This window comes from Symsagittifera roscoffensis, chromosome 2 (genome assembly GCF_963678635.1).
Source record: "Symsagittifera roscoffensis chromosome 2, txSymRosc1.1, whole genome shotgun sequence".
NCBI lineage: Eukaryota > Metazoa > Xenacoelomorpha > Acoela > Convolutidae > Symsagittifera > Symsagittifera roscoffensis.
This window is the reverse complement of record NC_087063.1, coordinates 50,778,206-50,793,446: the sequence shown is the minus strand read 5'-3', so window position 1 is coordinate 50,793,446 and position 15,241 is coordinate 50,778,206. Positions and strand designations below refer to the sequence as shown.

The following is a 15,241-nucleotide window of genomic DNA, read 5'->3' as shown; positions in this document are numbered from 1 at the left end:
TTTGCAACATTTGCAAGAGAGATTGAAACAACTCAGAAAACATATCTTGTTCGAAGTTCATTCCAATCTTAAAATGGGCTATAATTCCTCGAATATCAAAACTTTGGGAAATTAGTGTTATCGAGCCAAATTTGAATTGAAATATTATACGACGCTAACACTAGATAAATTTTCCTGAATTCATCAAAACCATTTTTTCTTGTATGATTTAATTCACGCAAAGCTCAAAATTTGTTCAAAACTTTTGAAAAAATTTCAACCTATTTAGCGAAAACTTTCAAAAACTGCTTAATTAAAAATCGGCACTCCAATTTGAGTTGTTCACGTGGCTGTAGGTCAGCAGAATCAATTGTTGTGCTGAGATTTGGGTTGATGCGCTTTGTTTTTCTTCGCATGGAGACCTCTTTTTGGTTCGCCCTCCAGCGTCCAGACGAAGTCTCGATTGATGTTACATCTGGAAGTCCACGGTTTGATCAGACTTTGTCCTTTAATGCCAGTCCATTGAAGTATAGTGCTCTCAATCTTATCCATAGTCCAGGGATCCAAAATAGGGTTCTTAGCCAGAATCCACACAACCGATTCCGGCTTACGCTTCAGTCCCGACTTGGTCATGTGACACGAGTACAAGACAATGTAGCCGTCTTTCTGGTAGTCGAGCACCCTGACCTCGTAGGGCTCGTACCGTTTCTGGTCTGCGAAGTACAAGTGGAACGTTTGTCCCCCGTATTCGCCCTTGGAGATGAAACCGAACTGCTCATTGTCGCCAAAGAATAAATGATACGAAGCCTGTGAAAACTGGACTTGCTCGCCTAAAGGAACTCAATTGATATATAATTAGAATTTTATGGAAAGCGGCAACTTTCAGAAATTAAGGAAAGCAAGGTTTAAAGTTGATTAAAACGCGGCAATGGCTATTATTGATTGCTTGCTCTGCTTAGCTGCGCTGCGCCTACGTTTCGGCTCCAGAGGTACAGTGCGCGCGAAGTAGTGTTTGCCGCTAACATAGGTTGTTAAATTTGATAATTTGAAAAAAGTTGAATAACTTTATTCTGTTTTTGCGAGTTGTCGTTTTACACAAAGTTGGTGAATAGTCTATTTTCGCAATTTGTCTTTTTTGCGAGTTGTTCGACTCATGATTCGACTCCGTTCGACTCATGATTCGACCTTGTTGGACCCATGATTCGACCCTGTTCGACTCATGATTCGGCCCTGTTCGACTCATGATTCGACCGTGTTCGACCCATGATTCGACTTTGTTCGACGATAGTGTTCATTCGACCGTCTTAATTTGCGACGAAAATTGGACTCCGTTCGACCGTGTCGGTCGAAAATTGAGTCGAACACCTCAGACCGAGTTGGTCTGGAAAATTGCGCCGCGTTCGCCTTTGTCTGGAAATTGGCGTTGATCCCGCCTTGGTCTGGAAAGTCGCTCCGTCTCCGCCCTGGCCTAGAAAGCCGCGCCGTCTTCGCTTTGGTTGCACCCTCCCCGACTTGGTCGGGAAAACCGCGCCGTCTCCGCCTTAGTCTGAAAAGTCGCGCCTTCTCCGCCGTGGTGGCGAAGTCGCGTCATATCCGCCATGGTCGCGTCGCATCGGATTCAGACCCAAATTGCGTAGTCGCGCCGAGAGTTTGAGTCTGGAATGTCTGGACATAAGGTCTGAAAAATCTGGACATGAGTCGCACAAGGGTCGCGCCGCATCCGGATTTAGACCCAAATTGCACATTCGCGCCGATAGTTTGAGTCTGGAAAGTCTTGACATAAAGTCTGGAAAGTCTGGACGTGAGTCGCGCACGCACCAAGGGTCGCGCTGCATCCGGATTTAGACCCAAATTGCACAGTCGCGCCGAGAGTTTGAGTCTGGAATGTCTGGACATAAGGTCTGAAAATTCTGGACATGAGTCGCACCAAGGGTCGCGCCGCATCCGGATTTAGACCCAAATTGCACAGTCGCGCCGAGAGTTTGAGTCTGGAAAGTCTTGACATAAAGTCTGGAAAGCCTGGACGTGAGTCGCGCCAAGGGTCGCGCCGCCTCCGGTTTAGACCCAAATTGCGTAGTCGCGCCGAGAGTTTGAGTCTGGAATGTCTGGACATAAGGTCTGAAAATTCTGGACATGAGTCGCACCAAGGGTCGCGCCGCATCCGGATTTAGACCCAAATTGCACAGTCGCGCCGAGAGTTTGAGTCTGGAATGTCTGGACATAAGGTCTGAAAATTCTGGACATGAGTCGCACCAAGGGTCGCGCTGCATCCGGATTTAGACCCAAATTGCACAGTCGCGCCGAGAGTTTGAGTCTGGAATGTCTGGACATAAGGTCTGAAAATTCTGGACATGAGTCGCACCAAGGGTCGCGCCGCATCCGGATTTAGACCCAAATTGCACAGTCGCGCCGATAGTTTGAGTCTGGAAAGTCTTGACATAAAGTCTGGAAAGCCTGGACGTGAGTCGCGCCAAGGGTCGCGCCGCCTCCGGTTTAGACCCAAATTGCGTAGTCGCGCCGAGAGTTTGAGTCTGGAATGTCTGGTCATAAAGTCTGAAAATTCTGGACATGAGTCGCACCAATGGTCGCGCCGCATCCGGATTTAGACCCAAATTGCACAGTCGCGCCGAGAGTCTGAGTCTGGAATGTCTGGACATAAAGTCTGGAAAGTCTGGACGTGAGTCGCGCCAAGGGTCGCGCCGCCTCCGGTTTAGACCCAAATTGCGTAGTCGCGCCGAGAGTTTAAGTCTGGAATGTCTGGACATAAAGTCTGAAAATTCTGGACATGAGTCGCACCAAGGGTCGCGCCGCATCCGGATTTAGACCCAAATTGCACAGTCGCGCCGAGAGTTTGAGTCTGGAATGTCTGGACATAAGGTCTGAAAATTCTGGACATGAGTCGCACCAAGGGTCGCGCCGCATCCGGATTTAGACCCAAATTGCACAGTCGCGCCGAGAGTTTGAGTCTGGAAAGTCTTGACATAAAGTCTGGAAAGTCTGGACGTGAGTCGCGCCAAGGGTCGCGCCGCCTCCGGTTTAGACCCAAATTGCGTAGTCGCGCCGAGAGTTTGAGTCTGGAATGTCTGGACATAAGGTCTGAAAATTCTGGACATGAGTCGCACCAAGGGTCGCGCTGCATCCGGATTTAGACCCAAATTGCACAGTCGCGCCGAGAGTTTGAGTCTGGAATGTCTGGACATAAGGTCTGAAAATTCTGGACATGAGTCGCACCAAGGGTCGCGCCGCATCCGGATTTAGACCCAAATTGCACAGTCGCGCCGAGAGTTTGAGTCTGGAAAGTCTTGACATAAAGTCTGGAAAGTCTGGACAAGAGTCGCGCCAAGGGTCGCGCCGCCTCCGGTTTAGACCCAAATTGCGTAGTCGCGCCGAGAGTTTGAGTCTGGAATGTCTGGACATAAAGTCTGAAAATTCTGGACATGAGTCGCACCAAGGGTCGCGCCGCATCCGGATTTAGAACCAAATTGCACAGTCGCGCCGAGAGTTTGAGTCTGGAATGTCTGGACATAAGGTCTGAAAATTCTGGACATGAGTCGCACCAAGGGTCGCGCCGCATCCGGATTTAGACCCAAATTGCACAGTCGCGCCGAGATTTTGAGTCTGGAATGTCTGGACATAAGGTCTGAAAATTCTGGACATGAGTCGCACCAAGGTTCGCGCCGCATCCGGATTTAGACCCAAATTGAACAGTCGCGCCGAGAGTTTGAGTCTGGAAAGTCTTGACATAAAGTCTGGAAAGTCTGGACGTGAGTCGCGCCAAGGGTCGTGCCGCCTCCGGTTTAGACCCAAATTGCGTAGTCGCGCCGAGAGTTTGAGTCTGGAATGTCTGGACATAAGGTCTGAAAATTCTGGACATGAGTCGCACCAAGGGTCGCGCCGCATCCGGATTTAGACCCAAATTGCACAGTCGCGCCGAGAGTTTGAGTCTGGAATGTCTGGACATAAGGTCTGAAAATTCTGGACATGAGTCGCACCAAGGGTCGCGCTGCATCCGGATTTAGACCCAAATTGCACAGTCGCGCCGAGAGTTTGAGTCTGGAATGTCTGGACATAAGGTCTGAAAATTCTGGACATGAGTCGCACCAAGGGTCGCGCCGCATCCGGATTTAGACCCAAATTGCACAGTCGCGCCGAGAGTTTGAGTCTGGAAAGTCTTGACATAAAGTCTGGAAAGTCTGGATGTGAGTCGCGCCAAGGGTCGCGCCGCATCCGGATTCAGACCCAAATTGCGTAGTCGCGCCGAGAGTTTGAGTCTGGAATGTCTGGACATAAGGTCTGAAAATTCTGGACATGAGTCGCACCAAGGGTCGCGCCGCATCCGGATTTAGACCCAAATTGCACAGTCGCGCCGAGAGTTTGAGTCTGGAATGTCTGGACATAAGGTCTGAAAATTCTGGACATGAGTCGCACCAAGGGTCGCGCTGCATCCGGATTTAGACCCAAATTGGACAGTCGCGCCGAGAGTTTGAGTCTGGAATGTCTGGACATAAGGTCTGAAAATTCTGGACATGAGTCGCACCAAGGGTCGCGCCGCATCCGGATTTAGACCCAAATTGCACAGTCGCGCCGAGAGTTTGAGTCTGGAATGTCTGGACATAATGTCTGAAAATTCTGGACATGAGTCGCACCAAGGGTCGCGCCGCATCCGGATTTAGACCCAAATTGCACAGTCGCGCCGAGAGTTTGAGTCTGGAATGTCTTGACATAAGGTCTGAAAATTCTGGACATGAGTCGCACCAAGGGTCGCGCCGCATCCGGATTTAGACCCAAATTGCACAGTCGCGCCGAGAGTTTGAGTCTGGAAAGGCTTGACAGAAAGTCTGGAAAGTCTGGACGTGAGTCGCGCCAAGGGTCGCGCCGCCTCCGGTTTAGACCCAAATTGCGTAGTCGCGCCGAGAGTTTGAGTCTGGAATGTCTGGACATAAGGTCTGAAAATTCTGGACATGAGTCGCACCAAGGGTCGCGCTGCATCCGGATTTAGACCCAAATTGCACAGTCGCGCCGAGAGTTTGAGTCTGGAATGTCTGGACATAAGGTCTGAAAATTCTGGACATGAGTCGCACCAAGGGTCGCGCCGCATCCGGATTTAGACCCAAATTGCACCGTCGCGCCGAGAGTTTGAGTCTGGAAAGTCTGGACATAAGGTCTGGAAAGTCTGGACGTGAGTCGCGCCGCGTCAGGATTTAGACCGAAATTGCATAGTCGCGCGGATAGTTTGAGTCTGGAAAGTCCGGACATGAGTCGCGCTGTGGACCGAGAAACTCTGGACACATCAAAATTTGGTCGCTAAACTCTGGACATGGGTCGCGAAAGTCCGGACACAGATTTTTGCGACCCATGTGCAGACTTTCGCGACCAAATTTCGGTATGTCCAGACCTTCTCGGCCCACGGCGCGACTCATGTCCAGGCTTTCTAGACTCAAACTCTCGGCGCGGCTATGCAATTTGGCTCTAATTCTGGATGCGACGCTACCCTCAAAATCTGGACATGAGTCTGGGACCTCGACCCGGGAGCTGAAGTATCTATTTAATGGACGAAAACTAATTTGTAGTCAACTGGCAATCAAATGTATCAGAGTATCAAATAACAAATATATAACCACTTACTCCGCAAAAAACATGGATCAGCTTCTGGATTTAATTCCGATTACTGTGATAAAAATTGGCAAGCTGCGTGATTATGAGCTATTTCGAATATTCCGTTTTCACACATAAACCTTACAAAACAACTTGTTACACAAAAAAACGATGCTTAGTTAAGGGTTGGGTGGAAAGGGAGTGGGGGGGGGGGGGTAGAAGAGTTTGATTCCACTACCACTTGGAGTTTGAACAGCTGAGAAATCCAACAGTCCACACCTCTGCAACCTCTCTCTCTTGATTGGAGTGCGAACCACCTGGTACCACTTGCCCAGAAAGCTGTTCAGACTCACGTTCACATTGGGCCATCTGAGGTGAGTGCGACACTGTCTTAAGGCAGCCACTTCACTCACACCGAACACCAAAAAGAATAAGACAGAACTTAAAAGCTTCATTATGATCGGAAACCTAAAATGTTGAATCTGACATTTGCATGTTTGAAATGTAAAGTCAACAGCTTTTAAAGGTCATTGTCTAAATGATTGCCAGCAATTGATGAAAATATTAGTTCCTAATGTTTGTTAGGATGAGGTTAGTTGATACTAGCGGTAATATTTGCAATCAGTGACATAAAACAGATCTCCCTTTGAAAACTTTGAGCTGTTTATTTGAAGGGTGAAATCCCTTGCGACGGAGAGATCGAACAGTGGAGAGCTAGTTTTAACCATTCAGAATCGAGCATCATTCAAAAATCTTTGAGTATTCATAATTTAGTTCAACTCGTGGCTGCCGTGAACCAAGTCTGAACATCGGCAGTCGACATCTCGTTTTTGTATATAATATTAATATCATGAGCCGGTTGTTTTTCCAGTGGTTGAAGAGATAGACTGCTGATAATAGACTAGATATCCCTCGATGGTTTATTTCTTCTCTGAGTACATCCTGGGCCGATGTCTGCGGTTCATGTCGCGTTCATCGCCACTCAAAAAAGATATGTTGCAACCATCGCGTCTCAAAACGGGTATATTGCGGCTCAAGTGAAAACCCATGATTTTCTGTGTGACTTTGCACGTTCTTCAAAATATATACCAAACTGGTCATCAAACTCGAACGAAAGGAAACTTTGTTCGACCGTGTTCGACTCAACCGTTCTCGGAATTGACCGAATCGACGGAAACAGATTGAGTACAACAGTTTCAAACAAAGTTTGTGATGTTTCGACCATATTGACAAAAAAAACATGTTCTCGACAGCATTCGAATCGAGTAAAAAATGTTTAAGAAAACTTAGAGTTCTTGAATCACTTGATTTTTTCAAAACTATACTTTTTCAAATTCTTTTGTTACCATAAACTATTCGAGACCAATTTAAGGGCAGTCGTATTTTTCGGGGCTTTGTTCTGTTTATAGAGCTGTCTTGATTAAGCTAATTTTGTTTGCCTTGATTCAATTCCACCACAATTTTTTTTTAGCTGAAACAGTTTGCTACACTTTTTTAGAATATCCGTTAAAAGCGTGCATTGATTGCACTTAATTTTTATATTCAAATGATGATCTCAAGAGACTCAATTGCTTTTAGAATTACTTGCAATTCAGGCTCACTGTTCCCTTATAGTTACGTATTTCTTTGTTTAGCTGTTGGTTTATGACTGACATAACCCGGCCAGTACTGACTCGAAACTTTAGGGTTGCCCGCCCCGAGCGCCCATGGATCATAATCGATAATATTGTCATAGTATGGTCAGCATCTATAAAATGACAAAACAATCGTTTATAATCCATTAAAAATGGATTATAATCCTAATATTTTTTATCCCAATAAAATCCATTATAATCGATTATAATCAATTATAATGGATTTTTTCGAGGGGTTGTTCATGAAATTTACAATTTTGTTCAAAACTATCTCATTTCCTGTTTAGTGTAGTTGCTACGTGTTATGTTTCATAAAGTGTACATTTATGAAATTTTTTTAAATATTTTTTGTCTCTACTTTTTCTAATTCATCGCAGTTTAACACTTCATTTTGCCCCCCCCCCCCCCCCCCCCCCCAGCCAGTTAAGCCCCAAGTACCCAGTATACTACCACCCACCAGTTTACTACCCCCCCCACCAGTTTACCCCCTCCCACCATTTACCCCACCCCCCTCCCTCCAGTTTACCCTGCCCCTTTAAGGGGGGGTGAGTTATAACCGATGGTCTTAACTCATAGAGTAATTTCGGATAGGGTACACCGTCTGCTCGTCACGCTATCTTATTTTCGGCCGGATAGATTCGTGCAACTTCTTAGTCTAATACCGATACTAATCTTACTCTTATACTATTCTAGTCTCAGGTTGTTTAACTAGTCTCTGCTAGGCTCAATAGATCTAGGGTATACTGGTTTATTGCGGCTGCTGAAGTTCTCTTGGAGAGGCAACTAATGTCTAAGTTAAATTCAAATCTCTCTGGTGCTGAAATTACAAGTAATTTCAGCACTTACAAATAAGTGGGTTGTTAGTTAGATGGATCATGATTGGTTAATATTAAATACTTTACAGTGGTAAAATATCTAATTTATCCAATCATAAAATGTAGTTTAGATCAGGTTCCACCCATCCGGGTTTTACAGAGTTTTTTAGAATAGTTTTTCTGCAATTCAAAGGATGGATGATGGACGTTGGTATTTGGCGAACATCATATTTCTTCTGGGTTCTCCTGTTAGAGAAGTTCCAGGATCAATCGTTGTGTCTTCTTATGACAACGACTGGGTTTTCTCAACAAACTCAAATCTGATTTCAGAATGGTTTGCTATGACAGGTTTTTCTGTTTCATATAGAGAACTTCTTTTGTGTTCAACCTAGTCTGGGAATGGCGTGGAGATTGTGCGTGGAGGGGATGCCTGGTTACTCGGATCTGTACGTATACTTGAACATCGAGGTGGTCATTGGTCTAGTTCAATGAAGTCCTTTTCTGCGAAGTCAAGTCGTACTCTAAATCCTTTGAGTTGTGATTGTGGACGGCATATTGATTGTGGTTGGCCATTCTTTTTCGAGTGTAGTGGGGTCTTTTTGTCTTTGGATGTTCGTTTTTGGTGTTGTATGCTGATCTATATACTGCAAGGTATAATTTACATTTTATAAAATTTTTATTAGTTCGGTGTTTTAATTATGATTTTGGTTAGTTGTTTTCACAAAAGCTTTTTGTTTTAGTTCGGTTATTTTGAAGAGTTACTCACCCTTGAGTACCTCTTATTAAAAATAGAAGTGTGGTCACAAAGCATGGATGTAGCGCGGTGGGTTAGGCCGGCTATAGAGCATGCTCAGAACGTCCTCTCTGGTGGGTTAGGCCAGGAGTGGGAGTATGATTTCGTGCGGTTTCTGTGAGAGGTCCTGTTTTGTGATAACGTTTTATGTTGGGTTTATTGTGGTTTTTCGTATGTTTCGTTGGTTGTGTCCTTTTTTCAAAAATCAAATTGTTTTTGGTATGGGTTTGTCTTTTGACTTTTTTGTGTTTTATTATTTCTTTTTTAGACTTTATAATAGTCTTCAAAAGAATAAATTATCCAGTTTTAAACTGGGTTAATCCGGTTTGGGTACCGTTGGTTTCCTTTCCTTAGTCATGCTGTTATTCTATGATTTGTGGTGTTTAGTAAGCTGCATTGGTTAGTTTTGCTTAGTATATAATTCCTTTCCAACCGGGTTAAAGGAAAGTTTGAAACGTGTTATCGTGTGTTAGAGTTGTTGAGTGTGAAAGCTTGAAACTGAAATTCATTATTTAAACAATTCTTCGTGGGCGAGCTGTGCGAGTTTGGATAGAATTTTTGTGCGAGTGAGTGGAAATATCAAAAGGTTAGTACTGCATTTTCGTTTTATCAATTTACTACATAGAATTTCAATTTTACTGCTAGTTTTTTGGGGAAAAATTAAGTTAGAAATTTTCATCATTATTAGAATTACTGCTTTTAGGGAAATAATTTATAAATTAATTTACTACATTGGTATGATTGTTATTGAATTTATCTAGTACAAAATATTAATAGAGTTTTGAAGAATTTGATGAAGTTTTCTATTTTTTTATTTTTCTCTGTGTAATTCGTAGGTGATTGTGGGATGAAGACTAAAAATCTAAATAAGACATGGATAAAGAATGGTTTAGTTTTTATTTCAAATTTATTAGTGAAGAATATGAAAAATTATACTTACCTGTTAGTCGTCGGGGAAAAAACCGTGGGGGAAGATGTCGTGTATTATGTCGGAATTTGTTAGTAATTTTGCTAGTATGCGAATGATGTTTTTAGTTTGAAGCAGTGGCCAAAGCAATTGAAGTGCTTTAATAGTTTTTAGTTCTTCAGTGCCAACTGCAAACTCATAAGGTGTGTTTTGGATGAGATTATATAATTTGTGATTGTATTTAGTGTTGTGGATGAATTCTAATATCGGGATTTCTATAGGTTGAATAAATTCATGTGGGATAAGGAAGGGTCTGGATTCTTCTGCGTTGAAGGTCTTCGTGATGGGACAAAAAATATACATTTGGGTTATGGGATCATAATTGCGAAGAATACCGTGAAGGTTAGTATCTTTGATGCAATATGTGAAGTTAAGAAAAAATGGTGATGTGTATTTAGAGTTAATAAATTGAAAACGGTGGTGTGGTTGTCTTGATGGAGTGTGTAGATCAAAGTGATTTTGTATGAAGCGATAATATGTATATGTGTGGGTTTGTTTAGTGCGTAACATAATGTCGTGTGAGCAGTGCAAATTGCGTTCTTGTGGTGCAAGGAAATTGAAGGTTAGTGAAAATAATTGAAAACTTTCTTTAAAACTTTCGTAAGCTTGCATGTCGGTTAGTGCTTCAGAAATGACGTGGTCGAATTTGCGATCAAATATATTGAGTGTAAATACATATGGTGTTTTTATGAAGAAGTTTTCTGTGATTTGTGGGTTAGCGAAACGATCATCATCTAAAAATTGGTCTTGGTTAGCTCGGATGATGTTGTGATCGTAATATTCTAGCGTATATTCGTTAGCTCGGGGCGCAGTGTATGTTTTTAGTGACTTTTTATATCCTATATAAGTAAATTGTTTATGTGTTAGTGGTGTGGTGAGTCGATATAGCATATCTTGATTTCTTTCTATATCGATGTGAGTATTAGATAAAGGTAGGCAAAGGGGGTTAGTAAAGTGATAATATGATGTCCAATGAAGTGTAGGCATTAAAACTTGTTCATCTACAAAACTACGTGTGTCGTTAGTGTCGTTAGGGGTGTTCAAAGTATACTGTGGAAATGAAGGTAAGGTGATTGCTAAAAATTCTTTCGTGTTAGTGTGATTTGGATGATTAATATATTCACGGGCTGTTCCTGGTTTTGTTGGAAATGGATATTTTGGGAATTTTATTTTGAAAGTGCGATAAGCTCTATTAGTGCTATTTGATGATTCGGTGGATGTGGATGATGGTGCTAATGATGCGGGATAAGCTGAAGAGGGTGTAGGGGTAGGTGGGTTTGATGATTCTATTGTGGATGAAATCTGATTTATAGTGGGGTTTTCAAGGTGGAAGGGTTGTTGTTGTAGGGTGATAAAATTATCTAGTTCTTGGGAGATTTGGGGAGTATCTGGAGAATTGGATGATCGGTCTGAATGAAATGAAGAGTAGGTTGGGGTGACTTGTGAAGCATAAGAGGGTGTAGAAATGGATGGGAGTGGGTTATTTGGTGGGATTGGTTGAAATGGGGGTTTTGAAAAACTGAGGAGTTGGTTTGAAAATTATTGGATGGAGATGGTTCAGAGTCTGCAAATTCATCAGGGGTTTCAATATTTGGGTTATTGAGTTGTGAAATGGAGTATAAAACTGAGATATGTGAATTAGTGTCTGAATTCATGCCTGATGTTACATTATTGTTTGGGAAATCGGGTGGCGGGAAAGCAAAAAGTGGAATTATTGTAATTGGAGTGTTGAGGTTGGTTGGTTGGGAATTTGAGCGGTGTAGGGATCCAAGTTGTCGGCTCATCGTGGGCTAAAAAAAATTATTATTTTGAGACTGAAAAGCGGTGGTATGGGGTTGTTCTATAATTTGTTCATATGTATTTTCATCTAGTGAATGATGTGTCATTGTATGTTGAATGGGACTTTGTGATATGGTTGGATTATGTGTTATTGCTAAATTTCGAAAATTTCGTGGGACTAGGGATAATGGATGGTTATGTGGTAGGGGTGGTAACTGTGGTGCTGTAGGCGTTATTTCTACATTGTTATGTTCTTCGTCATATGTGTTCTGTCTTGTTGCTATTTTTGTGTTGTATTCTTTTATTTGTGCGTCTAAAAGAATTTTGTTTATTGATGATGAAAAAATTCCAAAAAATCCTGCAAATAGTATGCGTGCTACACTTGCTTGTCTATTTACTTGTGTGTGTATAGCGCATGTATTATAGATTCCTTTTAAAAGTGAAAAAAGAAATCCTATAAAGTTAAACATTGCGTATAAAATAGTTAATTTTTTTAAGATGTAATAGGGCCATCCTAGAAAATCAAGAATTTCATTTTTGAGTTTAACAAAGCTAAAAATATTTATAGGTGAGATATCTTGTGGTCGGTATTTTTCACCGTTTAGATATATATAGTCTTTAATGTCTTTAAAATATCCGCTATAGTCTTGTGTATAAACATCTGCAAATCCTGCGGTTTCGGCAAGTTTGCGTAAGTTTTGGTCAATTGATTGTCTTTGTATAGTGTCCATTTGTGTTAATAATTCTTGGAATTGTTGTGTTCTAATGTGATGTTGGATATCGGATTTTGAATAAATTCCAATTGACTGTAGGTCAATATTTGGGTTTCGAGCAATAGCTCTAATGCTTTCAGGTGAAAATTTTTTGAGTGATTGCATTAATGTGGGATATGGGGTAAGAAGGTAATATTTATCTTCATCAGGGTTCAGTTGTACCACATTGTGGCTATTTTCTGATCCACATGGGACTGCGGTATCCCAGAAATAGGTTCGTCTTGAAAGTGTGTCAACGAAATGTACTTTATTCTTATAAAAGATAGGGATTCTTTTATAGCATCGTTTATCTTCAAAAACCTATAGTGGTGATACTTTTTTGGTACAGGTATAGAACCATAAAATGTTTCCTTCATAGTCTAAAAAATTTGATCTATTTCCTGATAGTAAATATCCTGCGTAGGGTATTTTTAATACTGCTAGTGCAAGTGATTGTAGGATTTGTGTCCTTTCTAATTCGCATAGTTGGTGAAGTGTTTCTAATTCAGAGAGTGACATTTCTTGAAAAATTCGGCTAATTGTGTAGCCTAATTTCATATCTAAGTGAATATCATAGTGGATATTACCGAAATATGTACTATTCATTAGTGATAGTTCTTGTAAACGTGTGCTTCTAGTGTCATGGGGCTTTAGATGTCCACCAGATTGACCTTTACTTTTTTGAAAATCAACTGGTATATATGATGTTCCTTCGTTTATAGGATGACTTGTGGCATATGGGTCGATTTTTACTTTTCCAGTGGTCATGTCGAATCCTTTTTCGTATTCAACTAATATTTCGGAGTATTGTGTTTTGTGAAGTGGATTTCTGTATTTACATGCAAGTTCTGTTTCTTGATATATTTGAAAACGTGTCATTTTATTTTCTATATTGTGTATGTTTCTAAATTTAGAACTTTGTTTTCGTTATGGATTTACTTGTTCATTTGGGATTGATTGTATAAAATATTTTTCGTGAAATTTTATCATACGAGCGTGTATTTTTGCTACTTGAAATGTTGTACATGTGTCTTCGGGGAACCAAACAATTGTTGCTTGTGTTCGTGTTGTAGGGTCACAATAGCCTTGATCGTTTTTACAAGGTAATCTAATTCCTTGATAGATCATTGTGTTGTCAGATAAATCGCGTGTGAGTTGTATTTTTTCGAGTTGTATTTTCCAATCGAAAAACATTATTTCTTGATATCCTTTATTTTTTGTGTCTGCTTTGCAGTTTGATGGGTTATTTATACCAATATGTGGTATCCAGTGTTTATCGTGTATGTCATAAGTTAATCTTCCGTGTGCGCCGTTTTATGGGTATTTTTCATCTAATTTTATATGTCCTTGATATCTTTCAAGTTCTGCTTGATGTACAGAATCTGAAAAAACTTGGAAATATACTAACTTTCTATCTGCGTTTTTATTTCTTGTGATTTTTAGTCGGAGTAACTCGTTTTTACAATCTTCGGGATTGAGATGTAAAAGTCGTTCGATATTACTCTGGTAGAATGATTCGTGGTCAAGTCGGTTTTTATTTCCATTTGAGACTTGTGAACAATGTACTTTCTTTTCAGAAAATGTTGCTGTGAATTTATATCCTTTAACTGTTGTTGCTCGGGCTTTTGAATAAAGTGTCGCTATTACATTTGTAGTTTCTATAGCTTGTGATTCTGTTTCGAATTGTGATACTTGATTTATTGCATATTTGTGTAGTGTTTTTTGTTCGTTTTCTTCACAATCGTAATGTGTTACTAATAAATCTTGGAGTCCTGTGCGGGGGAAGGGTTTATGTTCTGATTGGAGATTACTAGAAAAAAGAGTTGGAGAAAAATTAATATTTTTAGAATATACATGTGTATGATAATCCTGAGTATGGGTTATAAAATGTGATGTAACCAATTGTCTTTTTGGTATATCTGTCGTATTTGTATATTACTTCAGTTGTTATAAATGGTGGTGGTAGTGATTGAGCTGTTATATTTGGCGGGTTTAATGGGTAGGGATGTTGAGTAATGTTGTTTAGTTTAACCGTGATTTCAAATTTTAATTGTAGACTATTTTGTTGGAGTATTTGGATGTTATGATCACGAATGTCTTCGTGGATGTCTTGTCGATATTGTAGTCTATTGAGTGCCCAGTTGTGGAGTCGGTTACTTTCTGGGTGTTGTCCAAATAATGGTGGAGGTGCTGTGAATGTATTCCAGTCTAGTCTTAAAGGAATATTTGTTGATGATTGTTCTCGATATCTAGCGTCGAGGTTATTTGGGAAATTTAAGTTAAAAGGCGTTGGTGAAATCTAGCTTATTGATGGTGTTGATGGTAGTGATAATGTTTCTGGTAGTGATGAGGATGTTGCTGTATCCGTAGAAATATCTATTGGATCATTGATTAAATTTGGTTCTTTATATTTTTGAGGTTTGTTTTGATTGTCCTGTTGTTTTTGTCTACATTCAGAAATACTATGTCCGTATCGTCGGCAATAATTACACCATTTTTTGAAAGATGGTTTGCCTTTAAAGTTTGGGTGTTTTTCATAAATATTGAGTATTTCAGTGATTTTTTCAACGAGGTCTGTATCTGATTCCTGTATATTGTTGATATTTGTGGTATTTGTTTCAACTCGGTTAACATATTGTAATTTCAGATTTTCTGTTTCTTCAAGTTTCATTGTGATTTCCGCTTGCTCTAGTTTGTCTACTAGTTTTCGAAACTCTAAATCGGGCTCTCGAATTGAGGAGGGATGGGATGCTCTCTTTTTTATTGCTATTTTCCTTAATTGAGGTGTTAAGGTCATCATTAAGATTTCTGTCATTTTTGTGTTTTTATAGTCGTGTGTATTTAATGAATATGCTTTTCGAACTAGTGTTTCGATACGTACTGCTAATTTTTTGATGGTTTCATTTGGTAATCTGCGAATTTCATTA

The 15,241-nt window shown here is 40.9% G+C and overlaps 1 protein-coding gene across 1 annotated transcript; it reads right to left on the bottom strand.

The window, feature by feature from the left end:
* Window positions 1–291: 291 nt before the first annotated feature.
* On the bottom strand, window positions 292–6,104 carry LOC134840514 (bilin-binding protein-like). The gene is made up of 2 exons (XM_063856366.1): window positions 5,813–6,104; window positions 292–809 (listed from the first exon to the last, which is right to left on the bottom strand). Exons 1-2 carry the CDS (start codon window positions 6,027–6,029, stop codon window positions 346–348), a joined length of 681 nt encoding a protein of 226 aa, XP_063712436.1. The 5' UTR covers window positions 6,030–6,104; the 3' UTR covers window positions 292–345.
* Between the last annotated feature and the right edge of the window lie 9,137 nt (window positions 6,105–15,241).

Bases quoted from the DNA above. Each gene is read 5' to 3' on its own strand.
- LOC134840514 (XM_063856366.1), bottom strand. From the start codon at position 6,029: ATGAAGCTTTTAAGTTCTGTCTTATTCTTTTTGGTGTTCGGTGTGAGT. The intron at 810-5,812 runs GTAGTGGAATCA...GAGTTCCTTTAG, and splicing joins AGCTGTTCAAACTCCAAGTG to GCGAGCAAGTCCAGTTTTCA.